The sequence below is a fragment of the Scyliorhinus torazame genome, chromosome 20, assembly GCF_047496885.1.
Source record: "Scyliorhinus torazame isolate Kashiwa2021f chromosome 20, sScyTor2.1, whole genome shotgun sequence".
Classification (NCBI taxonomy): domain Eukaryota; kingdom Metazoa; phylum Chordata; class Chondrichthyes; order Carcharhiniformes; family Scyliorhinidae; genus Scyliorhinus; species Scyliorhinus torazame.
Window position 1 is genome coordinate 27196653 of NC_092726.1, and position 18963 is coordinate 27215615.

General features: G+C 52.3%; 1 protein-coding gene across 1 annotated transcript; it reads right to left on the reverse strand.

Annotated features, from left to right (window-relative positions):
• Positions 1 to 1485: 1485 nt before the first annotated feature.
• c20h2orf68 (chromosome 20 C2orf68 homolog) lies at positions 1486 to 18072 on the reverse strand. The gene is made up of 4 exons (XM_072486050.1): positions 17907 to 18072; positions 7582 to 7697; positions 5638 to 5804; positions 1486 to 1761 (listed from the first exon to the last, which is right to left on the reverse strand). The coding sequence occupies exons 1-4, from the start codon at positions 18017 to 18019 to the stop codon at positions 1639 to 1641; spliced, it is 519 nt and encodes a 172-aa protein (XP_072342151.1). The 5' UTR covers positions 18020 to 18072; the 3' UTR covers positions 1486 to 1638.
• Positions 18073 to 18963: the final 891 nt, after the last annotated feature.

Below are 18963 nucleotides of genomic sequence, written 5' to 3' on the forward strand. Positions count from 1 at the left end.
AGGCCGGAATCGTCTGGTCAGATCAGAGCAGCGAAATGAGCGAGGATTCCGGATTGGGGGAGGGTGGGTCAGACTGAGCAAACGCACTTCAGGCTCCATTGACCATTCTACAGACCGGCACAGTGTGTAAACCTTTTAGAAAGATAGAAAGTTTATTTGACACGTGGGCAGAGTGCTGGGGTTAAGGGGGGACGAGAAACCAATTCATATCAGAACAATTTTCTGTACAGAGCGAGGATCAAAATCCTCCGCGACCAAATAAAATCATTAAATATGTTCAACAGACATCGAAGATCTCCACCAAGACTGGTTGGAAAAGACTAACGTGCATTTCAATAGCCTCTGTCACCATCAGGGCATGTCTTTGTCATCGTAACAATGTAGGAAAATACCAACAGAGAGCTAATACAGCAGACGCGGTTTCAAGACAGACAAATCCTCAAATGGTTCTTCTTTCACATCTCGTCCAACACTGAAACCAGACGTTTGGTACAGCAACGCACAGCTGCATGGCGGGGAGGATACAAGGGGTTCGGCGAGTTCTTTGAGAAGGTGACCAAACAGGTAGACGAGGGTAGAGCAGTTGATGTGGTGTATATGGATTTCAGCAAAGCGTTTGATAAGGTTCCCCACGGTAGGCTATTGCAGACAATACGGAGGCTGGGGATTGAGGGTGATTTAGAGATGTGGATCAGAAATTGGCTAGCTGGAAGAAGATAACCAATCGTAGCACCTCATCCCACCTAGGACGAATTGAATACAAACCTGACCCTCGGGGTCCAAGACATCGACCCACTGCGCCATCCGGGAAAAAGGGGGAACGACACTCACTGTTGATGGGAATCAACATTTATCCCACTTGATCTTTGCCGAGGAATACTGTTGGGATTCTGCTCGCCTGAAGTGAACCACCGCGTGAATTGCGGAGGCTCGATTCCCGTTGCCGGCTCCTGGGCAATAATATAACGGTGGGAGCCCTTCCTCTGTACTGTTGTGTGTGGTGACCTGAGCTCTGTGACATAGCGGGAGCCAAACCTGTCCGAGCGAAGATCACCGGGCAGAGCTATTCCAACCCCGACAGCTGGAGTGAACCACGCACGGTGATCGGAAAACCCTTCCGCTGCACAGGTCCGATACATTATTCAAGGCGATGCTCCCCTTGTTCCTTTGTACCAAGCAGTCAGCAATAGAGCCAGAGAGTACCAAGACTTTAACTATCTTACAATCCCTTTCTTCCAGCACCTACCAAATTGCATGACGGGGCAATGCTAATTCTCTAAAATGAGGAGATACCAATAAACACTTTTGCATCAATCATTAATCCTAAAGGTAACACTGGACACCATCCACTTAATGTTTGTTTAACACTGTGCACGGTAAATTGTGCATCCGTCTTCAATACATATCCACTCTTATTTGGCAGTCTGTCGATCAACGCGGGTCGTCTGCCTCAGGGAATCAAGTCTTCCTTTCCCCGCTCTCTCACCAACCGTTTCTGCTGTGGCCCCGGGATCCTCGAATCTCTCCGCGCTCCCGTCAGGAATCGGGGAGGGGGGAGAAAAGGAAAGGAAACGACACAAAAAACGCAACAAGAACCCGCTCCAGAACTGGGCCAGTCCGCCACTGCTGCGGCCGTGCTCAGCGCTTGGAGATCCGCTTCTCGATTTCCTCCTGGATTCGCACCCTCAGCGCCTCCTTCATCAGCGGCTCCAGGCTGTTCTTCTTCCCAATTTTTTCCGCCACTTTCTCGGGATCGTCGCCCTGGGGTGAGGGAAAAGATAAAGGCGTCAGTGTGTGTGTGTGTGTGTGTTTGTAGTCTGTTCGTGTGTCTGTGTGTTTGTGCGTGTAGTGTGTGTGCGTATGCGTGTGTGTAGTGTGTGTAATGTGTGTGTGCGCATGTGTAGTGTGCATGTGTGTGTGTGTGTAATGTGTGTGTGTGTATGTAGTGTTTGTGTGTGTAGTGTGTGTGTGCAGTGTCCATGCGTGTGTAGTGTGTGTGTGCATGTGTGTAGTGTGTGCGCGCAATGTGTAGTGTGTGTGTGTTGTGTGTGTGTAGTGTGTGTGTGTGTATGCATAGTGTGCGTGTGTAGTGTGTGTGATGTGTGTGTGCGCATCTGTAGTGTGTGTGTAGTGTGCATGTGTGTGTGTGTAATGTGTGTGTGTATGTTGTGTGTGTGTGTGTAGTGTGTGTGTGCAGTGTCCATACGTGTGTAGTGTGTGTGTGCATGTGTGTAGTGTATGCACGCAATGTGTAGTGTGTGTGTGTGTAGTGTGTGTGTATGTAATGTGTAGTGTGTATGCACGTGTTTGTGTGTAGTGTGTGTTTGAGTAGTGTGTGTGCATGTGTGTGTGTAGTGTATGTGATGTAGTGTGTGCAGTGTGTGTGTGTAGTGTGCGTGTGTCCGTGTGTGCAGTGTGTAGTGTGTGTGTGTGTGTGTGTAGTGTGTGTGTGCAATGTGTAGTGTGTGTGTGCGCATGTGTGCGTGCATGTGTCTGTAGTGTGTGCGTGTGTGTGTAGTGTGTGTGTCTGTAGTGTGTGTGTAGTGTGTGTGTAGCATGTGTGCATGCGTGTAGTGAGTGTGCAGTGTGTGCGTGTGTGTGTCTGTAGTATGTGTGTCTAGTGTGTGTGTCTGTAGTGTGTGTGCGCGTGCATGTAGTGTGTGTATCGTGTGTGTGTGCGTGTAGTGTGGTGTGTGTGTAGTGTGTGTGTAGTGGGTGTATCTCTAGTGTGTGCGTGCGTGCGTGTAGTGTGTGTGTGTGGTGTAGTGCATGTGTGTGTAGTGTGTGTGCGCGCGTGTAGTGTGTGTGTAGCGTGTGTGTGTAGTGTGTGTATGGTGTGTGTGTAGTGCGTGTGTGTAATGTGTGTGTGCGCATGTGTAGTGTGTGTGTAGTGTGCAGGTGTGTGTGTGTAATGTGTGTGTGTGTGTATGTTGTGTGTGTGTGTGTAGTGTGTGTGTGTGTAGTGTGTGTGTGTGCAGTGTCCATGCGTGTGTAGTGTGTGTGTGCATGTGTGTAGTGTGTGCGCGCAATGTGTAGTGTGTGTGTGTCGTGTGTGTGTATGTAATGTGTAGTGTGTGTGCACGTGTGTGTGTAGTGTGTGTTTGAGTAGTGTGTGTGCATGTGTGTGTAGTGTATGTGATGTAGTGTGTGCAGTGTGTGTGTGTAGTGTGCGTGTGTCCGTGTGTGCAATGTGTAGTGTGTGTGTGTAGTGTGTGTGTGTGTGTGGTGTGTGTGTGTAGTGTGTGTGTGTAGTGTGTGTGTGCAATGTGTAGTGTGTGTGTGCGCGCATGTGTGTGTGTAGTGTGTGTGGTGTAGTGTGTGCAGTGTGTGTAGTGTGCGTGCGTGTGTCTGTAGTGTGTGCGTGTAGTGTGTGTGTAATGCGTGTATGTAGTGTGTGTGTGTGTAGGTGTGTGTGTGTAGTGTGTGTGTAGCATGTGTGCATGCGTGTAGTGTGTGCGTAATGTGTGTGCAGTGTGTGCGTGTGTGTGTCTGTAGTGTGTGTGTAGCATGTGTGCATGTGTGTAGTGTGTGCGTAATGTGTGTGTGCAGTGTGTGCGCCTGTTGTGTGTGTGTCTGTAGTGTGTGTGTCTGTAGTGTGTGTGTGTGTCTGTAGTGTGTGTGCGTGTAGTGTGTGTGTGTAGTGTGTGCATGTAGTGTGTGTGTGTAGTGTGCGTGTGTGTTGTGTAATGCGTGTGTGTGTAGTGTGTGTGTGTAGTGTGTGTGGTGTAGTATGCAGTGTGTGTGTGTGTGTAGTGTGTGGGTCTGTAGTGTGTGTATAGTGTATATAGTGTGTGTATCTGTAGTGTGTGTGTGTAGTGTGTGTGTGTAGTGTGTGTGTGTAGTGTGTGTGTGTGTAGTGTGCGCGTGCGCGCGTGTGTGCAATGTGTAGTGTGTGTGTGTGTATAGTGTGTGTAGTGTGTGTGTGAGTGTGTGTAGTGTGTGAGTGTGTGTAATGTGTGTGTGTAGTGTGTGTGTGTAGTGTGCGCGTGTGTGCAATGTGTAGTGTGTGTGTGTATAGTGTGTGTGTAGTGTGTGTGAGTGTGTGTAATGTGTGTGTGTAGTGTGTGTGTGTAGTGTGTAGTGTGTGTGTGAGTGTGAGTATAGTGTGTGTGTGTAGTGTGTGTGTGTAGTGTGTGTGTGTGTGTAGTGTGTGTGTGTGTAGTGTGTGTGTGTGTGTAGTGTGTGTGTGTGAGTGTGTGTAGTGTGTGTGAGTGTGTGTAGCGTGTGTGTGTAGTGTGTGTGTGTAGTGTGTGTGTATGTGTGTAGTGTGTGTGTGTAGTGTGTGTGAGTGTGTGTAGTGTGTGTGTGTAGTGTGTGTGTGTAGTGTGTGTATAGTGTGTGTAGTGTGTGTGAGTGTGTGTAGTGTGTGTGTGTAGTGTGTGTGTAGTGTGTGGTGTGTGTGTAGTGTGTGTGTGTAGTGTGTGTGTAGTGTGTGTGTAGTGTGTGTGAGTGTGTGTGTAGCGCGCGCGTGTGTGTGTAGTGTGTGTGTGTGTAGTGTGTGTGTGTAGTGTGTGTGTGTAGTGTGTGTGTGTAGTGTGTGTGTGTGTAGTGTGTGTGTAGTGTGTGTGTGTGTAGTGAGTGTGTGTGTGTGTAGTGTGTGTGTGTGTAGTGTGTGTGTAGTGTGTGTGTGTAGTGTGTGTGTGTGTAGTGTGTGTAGTGTGTGTGTGTGTGTAGTGTGTGTGTGTGTAGTGTGTGTGAGTGTGTGTGTAGTGTGTGTGAGTGTAGTGTGAGTGTGTAGTGTGTGTGTGTTGTGTGTGTGTGTAATGTGTGTGTGTGTGTGTATGTGTGTGTGTGTGTGTGTGTAGTGTGTGTGTAGTGTGTGTGTGTGTGTGTGTGTAGTGTGTGTGTAGTGTGTGTGTGTGTGTGTGTGTGTGTGTATTGTGGCTGAGCTGGTAGCGGTCTTGCCTCTGAATTCACAAAGGTCCTGGGTTCAACTCCCACTCCAGGGCTCCAGCACAAACGAAAATCAAGTCCGAAGCCACACTGCTGGAGGTACTATCCTTTGGGTGACCCAAACTCCCATCCGCCTGCTATCCCCAGTCACCCTGTTAATCCTTCAATTAATTAAAACAGTAGCACAGTGGTTAGCATCGATGCCTCACAGCTCCCCGGTCCCAGGTTTGATTCCCGGCTCGGGTCGCTGTCTGTGCGGAGTCTGCACGTTCTCCCCGTGTGTGCGTGGGTTTCCTCCGGGTGCTCCGGTTTCCTCCCACAAGTCCCGAGAGACGGGCTTGTTGGGTGAATTGGCCATTCTGAATTCTCCCTCTGTGTACCCGAACAGGCGCCACAATGTGGCGACGAGGGGATTTTCACAGTAACTTCATTGCCGTGTTAATGTAAGGCGACTTGTGACAATAAAGATTATTGAAATAAATTAACCAGCGTTACGAAAACAAAAATCAGATGATCTGATTGTGATCACACTGCTGTTTGTGAGAGCTTTCTGTGAGCAAATTGACTGCTCAATTCCCGATATTAAAACGTCCAAAAGCGCCCCCCAGTGGCCAGTCTTCCCATGTGACCCCAGAAGGAGGGTACAGCGGGGATCGCTGGCGAAAAACAGCAGAGCGCAGACTTGAAGCCGTGCGATCGTTATGGCCTGCGAGGGCCCGCCGTGAAGCCCAAATGCCAACTCACTTGATGAATGACAACTGACGTGACAATTTTGTCGTCGGCCTGGTAATCCAGACAGAAGAGCTCCGTGTTCTCCAACTCCAGCGCGGCGCTCTGAGGTTCCGGGTCCGTGCCCGAGCTGCTTCCGTTCGACTCCTCGTAGTCAAATCCCGAGGAATTCTCTGCTCCGTCTGCAAACGAGAACGGGCGGTTCCTGTCAAGGCCCGACCTCACTCTTTCAAATAACCCCAATCGCGTCCCTCTTCCCCGCCACAGCTTCCCAACAGCCACATCCGCTGTCTTGATTTTGCTATTGTGTGCCTTCACGTCAAGAACGAATAAGAACACAGCACAGGAACAGGCCCTTCGGCCCTCCAAGCCTGCGCCGATCATGATGCCTGCCTAGGGCGACACGGTGGCGCAGTGGTTAGCACTGCTGCCTCACGGTGCCGAGGTCCCAGGTTCGATCCAGGCTCTGGGTCACTGTCCGTGTGGAGTTTGCACATTCTCCCCGTGTCTGCGCGGGTCTCGCCCCCACAACCCAAAGATGTGCAGGGTAGGGGGATTGGCCGCGATAAATTGCCCCTTCATTGGGAAAAAACTGATGCCTGCCTAAAATAAAATCTTCTACACTTCCTGGGTCCGTATCCCTCTATTCCCATCCTATTCATGTATTTGTCAAGATGCCCCTTAAATGTCACTATCGTCCCTGCTTCCACCACCTCCTCCTGCAGCGAGTTCCAGGCACCCACTACCCTCTGTGTAAAAAACTTGCCTCGTACATCTCCTCTAAACCTTGCCCCTCGCACCTTAAACCTATGCCCCCTAGTAATTGACCCCTCTACCCTGGGGAAAAAGCCTCTGACTATCCACTCTGTCTATGCCCCTCATAATCTTGTAGGCCTCTATCAGGTCGCCCCTCAACCTCCGTCGTTCCAGTGAGAACAAACCAAGTTTATCCAACCTCTCCTCCTAGCTCCAGACCAGGCAACATCCCGGTAAATCTTTTCTGTACCCTCTCCAGCTCCCAAGCTCTGGGACTCCCACCCTAAACCTCCCTTTGCTCCTTCAAGGTGCTCCTTAAAACATACCCCTTTGGCCCAGCTTTTGATCATCTGACCCAATAGAACAGACAGTGCAGAAGGAGCCCATTCGGCCCATCGAGTCTGCACCGACCCACTTAAGCCCTCACTTCCACCCTATCTCCGTAACCCCTCCTAAACTTTTTGGACACTAAGGGCAATTTATCACGGCCAATCCACCTAACCTGCACGTCTTTGGACTGTGGGAGGAAACCGGAGCACCCGGAGGAAACCCACGCAGACACGGGGAGGACGTGCAGACTCCGCACGGACAGCGACCCAGCGGGGAATCGAACCTGGGGCCCTGGAGCTGTGTAGCCACAGTGCTAACCACTGTGCTACCGTGCGGACCAAATATCTCCGTATGTGGATCAATGTGCCAGTAATATGTCTTGGGGCGTCTTATTAAGTTGAAAGTGCCACAGAAATGTAACTCGCTGCTGTTCCCTAATGCTGCATCCGAGGGCGGCACGGCAGCACAGTGGTTAGCACAGTCGCTTCACACCCCCAGGGACCCAGGTTCGATTCCCCGCTGGGTCACTGTCTGCGCAGAGTCTGCACGTCCTCCCCGTGTCTGCGTGGGTTTCCTCCGGGTGCTCCGGTTTCCTCCCACAGTCCAAAGATGTGCAGGTTAGGTGGATTGGCCACGCTAATTCGCCCTTAGTGTCCAAAAAGGTTGGGTGGGGTTACGGGGATAGGGTGGAGGTGTGGGCTTGGGTCGGGTGCTCTTTCCAAGAGCCGGTGCAGACTCAATGGGCCGAATGGCCTCCTTCTGCACTGTCAATTCTATGATTCAAAAATTATCCTTTCATTGTCACTTTCCTCGGCGTTAATATTCTCTAATTCCTCCCAGAGAATGATGTGAATAACCGACAGTGATACTCACTCCTGCGACGCGGGTGATACATCTGTAGGTCAGGCCTGCGAGGGCGTACTGGAGCTGGAGTCTGCCTCTTCTTCTGTTTCTCCTTGGCCTGTCTTACCTCCTTGTCGTAATCATCTCTGCAAAAAAATAAGGGACAGGTTGAACGCTCTTTATTCATTCTCTCGGTCAATCTCTGAAGACTGGAATTGATACTGATTGCAAAGTCGAGGGGACCACAGACAGAAGCCCACCGACTTGCCTATTGCTCCCAAATAAGGGCGGGGCATGACGGCGCAGTGGTTAGCACTGCTGCCTCACGGCGCCGAGGTCCCGGGTTCGAATCCCGGCCCCGGCTCACCGTCCGTGTGGAGTTTGCACATTCTCTCCCGTGTCTGCGTGGGTCCCGCCCCCACAGCCCCAAAAGGTCCAATCGCGGATTGAATACAGGAGTTGGGACGTCTTGTTGAAGTTGTACAAGACATTGGTAAGACCACACATGGAATACTGTGTTCAGTTCTGGTCACCCTGTTACAGGAAGGATATTGTTAAACTGGAAAGAGTGCGGAAGAGATTTACGACGATGTGACCGGGACTTGATGGTCTGAGTTATAAGTAGAGGCTGGATAGACTGGGACTTTTTTCCCGGGAGCGTAGGAGGCTTAGGGGTGATCTTATAGAGGTCTATAAAATAATGAGGGGCATTGATAAGGTAGATAGTCAACATCTTTTCCCAAAGGTAGGGGAGTCTAGACTAGAGGGCATAGGTTAAAGGTGAGAGGGGAGAGAGACAAAAGAGACCAGAGGGGAAGTTTCTTCACACAGAGGGTGGTGAGTATCTGGAATGAGCAGCCAGAGGCAGTGGTAGAGGCGGGTACAATTTTGTCTTTTAAAAAGCAGTTAGACAGTTACATGGGCAGGGCGGGTATAGAGGGATATGGGCCAAATGTGGGCAAGTGGGACTAGCTTAGTGATCCGGGGCTGGTTTAGCACAGGGGCAAAATCGCTAGCTTTGAAAGCAGACCAAGGCAGGCCAGCAGCACGGTTCGATTCCCGTAACAGCCTCCCCGAACAGGCGCCGGAATGTGGCGACTAGGGGCTTTTCACAGTAACTTCATTTGAAGCCGACTTGTGACAAAAAAGCGATTTTCATTTCATTTCTCGTTGCAAGCAATTGAGGGGTTGAATAAAGTCGGGGAGCCAGTTCGTCTCCCTCAGCCTGGGGCACAACAATTTGGGGGTTTGCCGGAAGTTAACAAATTGAGGAATCCGGTCCGGGATTTTTTTACAAATTAGGACTTACGACAGAGAACATACCGTGCAGAAGGAGGCCATTCGGCCCATCGAGTCTGCACCGACCCACTTAAGCCCTCACTGCCACCCGATCCCCGTAACCCAATAACCCCACCGAACCTTTTTGGTCACTAAGGGCAATTTAGCGTGGCCAATCCTCCTAACCTGCACGTCTTTGGACTGTGGGGGGAAACCGGAGCACCCGGAGGAAACCCACGCAGACACGGGGAGGATATGCAGACTCCGCACAGACAGTGACCCAAGCTGGGAATCGAACCTGGGACCCTGGCGCTGTGAAGCCACAGTGCTAGCCACTTGTGCTACTGTGCTTGCGCTGAGATAGTTCCACATAGGGTAACAAATTGAGGGACCTCGTCCACTTTAACAAATCTGGGGAACCTTGCCTGGGGTCCCAGTCATAACAATAGCTGCAGTTAGGCTGGTTTAGCACACTGGGCTAAATCGCTGGCTTTTAAAGCAGACCAAGGCAGGCCAGCAGCACGGTTCGATCCTCACTGTCTTCAGGGGATGTCCCGGAGGACTGGAGAATAGCCAATGTTGTTCCTCTGTTTAAGAAGGGTAGCAAGGATAATCCAGGGAACTACAGGCCGGTGAGCCTTACTTCAGTGGTAGGGAAATTACTGGAGAGAATTCTTCGAGACAGGATCTACTCCCATTTGGAAGCAAATGAACGTATTAGTGAGAGGCAGCATGGTTTTGTGAAGGGGAGGTCGTGTCTCACTAACTTGATAGAGTTTTTCGAGGAGGTCACTAAGATGATTGATGCAGGTAGGGCAGTGGATGTTGTCTATATGGACTTCAGTAAGGCCTTTGACAAGGTCCCTTATGGTAGACTAGTACAAAAGGTGAAGTCACACGGGATCAGGGGTGAGCTGGCAAGGTGGATACAGAACTGGCTAGGTCATAGAAGGCAGAGAGTAGCAATGGAAGGATGCTTTTCTAATTGGAGGACTGTGACCAGTGGTGTTCCACAGGGATCAGTGCTGGGACCTTTGCTCTTTGTAGTATATATAAATGATTTGGAGGAAAATGTAACTGGTCTGATTAGTAAGTTTGCAGACGACACAAAGGTTGGTGGAATTGCGGATAGCGATGAGGACTGTCAGAGGATACAACAGGATTTAGATTGTTTGGAGACTTGGGCGGAGAGATGGCAGATGGAGTTTAATCCGGACAAATGTGAGGTAATGCATTTTGGAAGGTCGAATGAGGTAGGGAATATACAGTGAATGGTAGAACCCTCAAGAGTATTGAAAGTCAAAGAGATCTAGGAGTACAGGTCCACAGGTCACTGAAAGGGGCAACACAGGTGGAGAAGGTAGTCAAGAAGGCATACGGCATGCTTGCCTTCATTGGCCGGGGCATTGAGTATAAGAATTGGCAAGTCATGTTGCAGCTGTATAGAACCTTAGTTAGGCCACACTTGGAGTATAGTGTTCAATTCTGGTCGCCACACTACCAGAAGGATGTGGAGGCTTTAGAGAGGGTGCAGAAGAGATTTACCAGGATGTTGCCTGGTATGGAGGGCATTAGCTATGAGGAGCGGTTGAATAAACTCGGTTTGTTCTCACTGGGACGAAGGAGGTTGAGGGGCGACCTGCTAGAGGTCTACAAAATTATGAGGGGCATAGACAGAGTGGATAGTCAGAGGCTTTTCCCCGGGGTAGAGGGGTCAATTACTAGGGGGCATAGGTTTAAGGTGCGAGGGGCAAGGTTTAGAGTAGATGTACGAGGCGAGTTTTTTACGCAGAGGGTAGTGGGTGCCTGGAACTCGCTGCCGGAGGAGGTGGTGGAAGCAGGGACGATAGTGACATTTAAGGGGCATATTGACAAATACATGAATAGAATGGGAATAGAGGGATACGGACCCAGGAAGTGTAGAAGATTGTAGTTTAGCCGGGCAGCATGGTCGGCACGGGCTTGGAGGGCCGAAGGGCCTGTTCCTGTGCTGTACATTTCTTTGTTCTTTGATTCCCGTACCAGCCTCCCCGAACAGGCGCCGGAATGTGGCGACTAGGGGCTTTTCACAGTAACTTCATTTGGAGCCTACTTGTGACAATAAGCCATTTTTATTTTTTCATTTCATTGTCATGGAAACTGGGCGGCATGGACAAGCCGGGCCGAAGGGCCTGCTTCCGTGCTGTAAACATCTCTGACTATATATGGAGGGTAGGTGCATTGACCACGCTAAAATTGCCCCTTAATTGGAAGAAGGAATTGAATACTCTAAATTTTGTTTTTTAAACTACCGCCAGAGTTCTGGACAGGTTCCTCGCGACATCATAGAATTTACAGTGCAGAAGGAGGCCATTCGGCCCATCGAGTCTGCACCCTACCCAAGGTCAACACCCTCACCCTATCCCCATAACCCAGTAACCCCACCCAACACTAAGGGCAATTTTGGACACTAAGGGGCAATTTATCATGGCCAATCCACCTAACCTGCACATCTTTGGACTGTGGGAGGAAACCGGAGCACCCGGAGGGAACCCACGCACACACGGGGAGGACGTGCAGACTCCGCACGGGCAGTGACCCGAGCGACATGTTCGGGCGCGCACTCGGATATGTCGCCCTCAAATCCAGCAGCTCACAGAGACAGCAATGACCCACCAATTCCTCGCTTCCTTGGATAGCTGACCTGCCTGCACCCCTGCGAGACCCAATCACAGATTCACTACACCCACCCATTAAATAAACACAGATAAAATTCACGACAAGCTCCTTTTCAATATAAACTTATAGAGTATCCCATTAATTTCCCCCCCCAATTTAGCGGGGCCAATCCACCTACCCTGCACATTTTGGATTGTGGGGGTAAGACCCATGCAGAAACGGGGAGAATGTGCAAACTCCACGCGGACAATGACCCGGGGCCGGGATCGAACCCGGGTCCTCGCCGCCGTGAGGCAGCAGTGCTAACCCACCGCGCCCCCGTGCCGCCTTACGAGAAACCCAGTTCTAAGGGGATAATGCAACGTAACTCCAGTCTCAAGCCCGGTATACAAGCAGCATCATTCCATGTCATTACAGACAGGGACAGTGACGTCAATGCTTCCCAGTAAAATGGACGGCGAACTACCAGAAGTGGGTCACAGGATAACAAGAGATCTGGACCCAAACCCTAGGGCCCCCAGCACGCACCAAAAATGATAAAAACCCGATTAGGCTAGCTCTAACTGGGGAGCGATCCTCAACCTCAGTGAGGACTTAACTAACCCTAAAACCCAACTCCACCCTAACCATCACCCGCCATGGCTCCACTCATCTTCGCCATGGACGAGACTTGTGTCCAACATACATACTCATGCTCACACCTCCCGTGCCCTTACAGGAGAACGGTCAACAAGAAATAATCAGGATTTTAATGGCGTCTATTTTGCTTGAAAAGGTCAAACGCCATGACGGGGTCATCGAACACTCCTTCACTTAACGGGATGATATGAGGCCAGCGGTCGGGGGGGGGGGGGTAACCGACCATAGGCCTCGAGGGCCGGACTCACGGTGCTCCGTCGAAGCTGATCCGGCCAGCTTCCAACTCAGGATCACGGCAGCCAATCTTCAAACTCAGTCGGGAGCTCACCTCCCGCCAGAAACCGGATTCCTGGTCCAGTCCCTGCCTCCCGAACCCGACAGGAAATGCGACACGCCATGCGGCAGGAGGTCAATGAACCAGAGGCGGGCCCTCATCCAATGCACGGTCCCTCTCCGGCGCCTCCGGCATTCCCTCAAGGATGCTTCTGCGGTTCCTCAAGGTGAGCTCCGAGGACCTGCGAAGAAGGCCGGGCCTACATGGAATTGAACCCGCGCTGCTGACGCCGATCCGCATCACGAACCCGTCGTCCCGCCAACCGAGCTAAACCGGCCAATGGATTGGCCAATTCAGGGACAAGAGCAGGTGAATGGATATTCCCCATAAATTGCAGGTTTCTAATCCGCCCCCCCCCCCCCCCCCCCCCCCGCCTTGCCCAGTTTGGTTCCTGAAGCCTCCAGGAGTCACACGCTTCCAAGCAATCAGGCAGACAATCTTGATTAAGACTTCACTAGAATTCTGAGGGGAAAATCGAGGCGCCATCAAACCGTTCAGGTGGATATCAAAAGGTCTCCTTGTACCTTTCAAGAAAGAACAGCACGTTCTGGAGCTCGGGCCAACATTCATTCCCTTCCTCAAGCCCAGGCACAAATTCATGAATAATTCACCTCATGGCTGTTACAGAGATTTTCCGGTGTGCGAAATGGCTGCCGCGAGATTATCCCGTGTGCAAAATGGCTGCCGAGAGATTATCCCGTGTGCAAAATGGCTGCCGAGAGATTATCCGGTGTGCAAAATGGCTGCCGAGAGATTATCCCGTGTGCAAAATGGTTGCTGAGTTCGCCTGCACAACGGCAAGGCAGTTTATTTGTAAATTAAGCATTTGAGATGTTTGTGCCTTTCATCGGATTCTCAAAGCCCTTTGCTGCGAATAAGTAGGAGGTGCCATAGCTGGTGTAACATGGGCACACGCAATCACCAATTTGCGCACAGCAAGGTGCCACAAACATATATGACCAAATAATCTGAGTTAGTGGTGCTCGCTGAACAACAAGGACCCTGGAGAAACGTTTTCTTCCCTTTCTTGACGGGCTGCCGTGGGTATTTTTGTATTCCCCTCACAGGGAAGCCCGGGGCCTCCTATTATTGTCTCGTCCAAAAGATGCCACCTGCGGCAGTGCGGAACTCTCCACAGCGCTGCACAGAGGTGGGGCCTAAACTCACAGGCTTCTAATTGAGAGGCAAGAGCGCGGCCTCGTGAGCCAAGGTACACACCTGATGTGAGCGAGCATGGCGGTCTGTCTTTATTTTGTAAACGAAGTGACATTTTGCCGTCACGTTTTCCTTTGAACGCTGCATAGCCATGTCAAGCACAGAACAAAGAACAGTACAGCACAGGAACAGGCCCTTCGGCCCTCCAAGCCTGCGCCGACCATGCTGCCCCTGTAACGTAAAACCTTCTACCCTTCTGGTGTCCGTATCCCTCTATTCACATCCTATTCGTGCATTTGCCAAGACACCCCTTAAACGTCACTATCGTCCCTGCTTCCACCACCTCCTCCGGTAGCGAGTTCCAGGCACCCACTACCCTCTGTGTAAAAAAACTTGCCTCGTACATCTCCTCTAAACCTTGCCCCTCGCACCTTAAACCTATGCCCCCATGTAATTGACTCCTCCACCCTGGGAAAAGCTTCTGACTATTCATCTGTCTATACCCCTCATATCTATGCAACCTTTATCAGGTCACCCCTCAACCTCCGTCGTTCCAGTGAGAACAAACCAAGTTTATTCAACCTCTCCTCATAGCTAACACCCTCCGTACCAGGCAACATCCTCTTCTGTACCCTCTCCAAGTCCTCGACACCCTTCTGGTAGTGTGGAGACCAGAATTGAACACCATACTCCAAGTGCGGCCTAACTAAGGTTCCATACGACTGCAGCAAGTGAGCGGTGGGTAAAATGACCACAGGAACAACTTAGGTTGCTTCAGCGGTGTCTGGAACTCCGGGACGAAGGCTTCGAAGAAATTGAGGCAACATTCCCCCACCTCTGCTAATTTGGGAAGGCGGTGTCCTTAGTGTCAGCGGCCGAGGCTGATGCTCTGAGGGACGCGGGTTCAAATCCCACCACGTCAGCTGGTGGAATTGTAAATTAAATTCGTAAAATTTGTAATTAAATACAGGTCTAATGATGATCATAAAACCACTGTCGATTGTCATCTGATTCACGATTTAGGGAAGGAAATCTGCCGTCCTTACCTGGTCTGGCCTACCCTGATCTGGCCTACATTTCCCCAAGGATCTTAAATTTGTCCCCCCCCTGGTTCCTCCAATGGGGTAACAGCTTCTCCCCAACGACTCTTGTCCCTCCTGATTTGAACACTTCGATCATAAGATATAGGAGCAGAATGAGGCCATTCGGCCCATCGAATCTGCTCCGCCATTCGATCATGGCTGATCTCATCCTGACCTTAACCCCACCGTCCTGCCCGTTCTCCATAACCCTTCAACCCCCTTCAACCCATTACCGATTAAAACTCTGTCTAACTCCTCCTTAAATTGACTCACTGTCCCAGCATGCACCACATTCTGCTGCCGAATTCCACAGATTCACAACCCTTTGGGAGAAGTAGTTTCTCCTCAACTCGTTTTAAATTTGCGACCTCTTATTCTAAGGCCTCTCGATCTCCAATTCCCCACAAGAGGGAGCATCCGCTCCGCGTCTACTTTATCGGTACCTTTTACCATCTTGTAAACCTCAATTTCATCTCCCTTCATTCTTCTAAACTCTAGAGAGTATCGGCCTAAACTGTTCAATCTCTCTTCAGACGACAAACCCCTCACCTCTGGAATCAACCTATGAGCCCCCTCTGAACTGCCTCCAAAGAAGAACCAGGCAACGTGCCTCAATGATGACCGTCCGGTGGCCCGGACTTCAGTCGTAATGAAGTGCTTTGAGAGGTTGATCATGAAGTGCATCACCTCCATACTCCCAGAACGCCGAGATCCACTGCAATTCGCATACCGTCGCAACCGGCCCACAGCAGACACCATTTCCCTGGCCCTACACTCAACCCTAGAGCAGCTCGACAACAAGGACTCCTACATCAGCCTCCTATTTATTGACTACAGCTCCGTCTTCAACATCATAATCCCAGCCAAGCTCATATTAAAGCTCCAAAACCCAGGACTTGGCTCCTCCCTCTGCAACTGGATCCTCGACTTTCTGACCCACAGACCACAATCAGTAAGAATGAGCAACAACACCTCCTCCACAATAGTCCTCAACACCGGCGCCCCGCAAGGCTGTGTACTTAGCCCCCTACTCTACTCCCTGTACACACACGACTGCGTGGCAAAATTTGATTCCAACTCCATCTACACGTTTGCTGACGATACGACCATAGTGGGCCGGATCTCGAATAACGACGAGTCCGAATACAGGAGGGAGATAGAGAACCTCGTGGAGTGGTGTAGCGACAACAATCTCTCCCTCAATGCCAGAAAAACTAAAGAGCTGGTCATTGACCTCAGGAAGCAAAGTACTGTACACACCCTTGTCAGCATCAACGGGGCCGAGGTGGAGATGGTTAGCAGTTTCAAATTCCTAGGGGTGCACATCTCCAAAAATCTGTCCTGGTCCACCCACGTCGACGCTACCACCAAGAAAGCACAACAGCGCCTATACTTCCTCAGGAAACTAAGGAAATTCGGCATGTCCACATTAAACCTTACCAACTTTTACAGATGCACCATAGTAAGCATCCTATCGGGCTGCATCACAGCCTGGTGTGGCAATTGGCAGCACCGTAGCACAAGTGGCTAGCACCGTGGCTTCACAGCGCCAGGGTCCCGGGTTCGATTCCCCGCTGGGTCACTGTCTGTGTGAAATCTGCATGTTCTCCCCGTGTGTGCGTGGGTTTCCTCCGGGTGCTCCGGTTTCCTCCCACAGTCCAAAGATGCGCAGGTTAGGTGGATTGGCCATGACCAATTGCCCTTAGAGACCAAAAAACAAGGTTAGGAGGGGTTATTGGGTTACGGGGATAGGGTGGAAGTGAGGGCTTAAGTGGGTCGGTGCACTCAATGGGCCAAATGGCCTCCTTCTGCACTGTATGTTCGATATTGTAATTGCTTGACCCAAGACCGCAAGAAACTACAGAAAGTCGTGAACACCGCCCAGTCCATCACACGAACCCGCCTCCCATCCATTGACTCCACCTACACCTCCCGCTGCCTGGGGAAAGCGGGCAGCATAATCAAAGATCCCTCCCATCCGGCTTACTCACTCTTCCAACTTCTTCCATCGAGCAGGAGATACAGAAGTCTGAGAACACGCACGAACAGACTCAAAAACAGCTTCTTCCCCGCTGTTACCAGACTCCTAAATGACTCTCTTATGGACTGACCTCATTAACACTACACCCTGTATGCTTCATCCGATGCCAGTGCTTATGTAGTTACATTGTCTATGTTGTGTTGCCCTATTATGTATTTTCTTTTATTCCCATGTACTTAATGATCTGTTGAGCTGCTCGCAGAAAAATACTTTTCACTGGACCTCGGTACACGTGACAATGAACAAAATCCAATCCAATTCAAACTAGTTCCTCAACAGAGGGGACACAAACTGCACACAACACTCGAGGCGATCAAACCTCCTAACTTTCTCTTGAAGGAAAACCGGTGCCAGCCTCCCCTTTGCAAACTTTTCCCCGCCATGGAGCATTCATCCAACGGTGATGCTGCCCCCCCCCCATTCCGTGCCCCCAATGGCATCCTCGGATCCGCTTCCCCACCAGGCAACGCGCCAAAATGAATTGTCGGAGCGATCGCTTGTGGGGGGGGAATTGGCACGAGATGCAACTGGGAGAATTTGGTCCCAGGTAATGCTTTGGGATGCAATGCCTGCATCACACCTTGGCTGGAGACTTTGCAACCGGAGTGTTTAATTATTATTAGCATGTTTTATTGGAGGGTTTGCAGGTTTCTATGGGGTTTGAGGCATTTCCCAGGGTCTCCCCAGTCCAGACACATCTGGAGGGAACACATGCTGTGCCCAGCCAGCCAGCCTGTCAATCATCCATTGTGACGCCGAGCCTGCCCGGGCAGCTTCGTCTCCCATTGGCCAAACCAGCTGTCAATCGGGAGAGGGCGCCGCCCTGGCTCCCCGATAGGCCAGCCGGCCGTCAATCATCCATTGCGACGCACACCCGAAACTCTCGCACCAGGCCCCCTCGTTTCCCATTGGCCGGCCCGGCTGTCAATTAGGGAGGGCGCCGCCCCGGCTCCCTGATAGGCGAGCCGCTCTGTCAATCATCCATTGCCCCGCACGAGCGACACTCCCGCCCCTGGCCGCCCCGTTTCCCATTGGCCGGTCCGGCTGTCGATCAGGGAGGACACCGCCCCGTCTCCCTGATAGGCCCAGGCGGCCGTCCATCACCCGGCCGCTTCCGGACCCGCCCCCCCCCCCGGCCGGCCCGACCGGCGGCCACCCACCCACCCACCTGGCGATCTGGTTGCGGCGGATGTGGCTGACGAAGCCGTGGCTCATGTCGAGCCGGGCCGATTTGGCCGCCGCGTCCCGGGAAGCGGCGCCGCCCTCGTCCTCCAGCTCCATCCGGGCCGGCGTCCGCCTCTCGGAGCGCCCGGGGGCGGGAGGGGAGATGGCCGAGCAGCTGCTATCCCGGAGTGACAGCCCCTCCCTGAGCAGCCAGTCTGTATCCCTGCCCACTGCCCAGGGCTGGCAGCAGCCAGTCTGCATCCCTGCCCACTGCCCAGGGCTGGCAGCTGCCAGTCTGCATCCCTGCCCACTGCCCAGGGCTGGCAGCAGCCAGTCTGCATCCCTGCCCACTGCCCGGGGCTGGCAGGCAGTCTGCATCCCTGCCCACTGCCCAGGGCTGGCAGCAGGCAGTCTGTATCCCTGCCCCCTGCCCGGGGCTGGCAGCAGCCAGTCTGCATCCCTGCCCACTGCCCAGGGCTGGCAGCTGCCAGTCTGTCTCCCTGCCCACTGCCCAGGGCTGGCAGCAGCCAGTCTGTATCCCTGCCCACTGCCCAGGGCTGGCAGCAGCCAGTCTGCATCCCTGCCCACTGCCCAGGGCTGGCAGCAGCCAGTCTGTATCCCTGCCCACTGCCCGGGGCTGGCAGGCAGTCTGCATCCCTGCCCACTGCCCAGGGCTGGCAGCAGGCAGTCTGTATCCCTGCCCACTGCCCGGGGCTGGCAGGCAGTCTGCATCCCTGCCCACTGCCCAGGGCTGGCAGCAGCCAGTCTGTCTCCCTGCCCACTGCCCGGGGCTGGCAGCAGCCAGTCTGCATCCCTGCCCACTGCCCAGGGCTGGCAGCAGCCAGTCTGCATCCCTGCCCACTGCCCAGGGCTGGCAGCAGCCAGTCTGCATCCCTGCCCACTGCCCAGGGCTGGCAGCAGCCAGTCTGCATCCCAGCCCACTGCCCAGGGCTGGCAGCAGCCAGTCTGCATCCCTGCCCACTGCCCGGGGCTGGCAGCAGCCAGTCTGCATCCCTGCCCACTGCCCAGGGCTGGCAGCAGGCAGTCTGCATCCCTGCCCA

What these genes read in the sequence shown, in the direction of transcription:
- c20h2orf68 (XM_072486050.1), bottom strand. Translation starts at nt 18,019, where the DNA reads ATGGAGCTGGAGGACGAGGGCGGCGCCGCTTCCCGGGACGCGGCGGCC. An exon ending in GTATCACCCGCGTCGCAGGA is followed by an intron (nt 5,805 to 7,581) that starts GTGAGTATCACT and finishes TCTCGTTTGCAG; the next exon opens with ACGGAGCAGAGAATTCCTCG. An exon ending in CGTCAGTTGTCATTCATCAA is followed by an intron (nt 1,762 to 5,637) that starts GTGAGTTGGCAT and finishes CCCTCACCCCAG; the next exon opens with GGCGACGATCCCGAGAAAGT.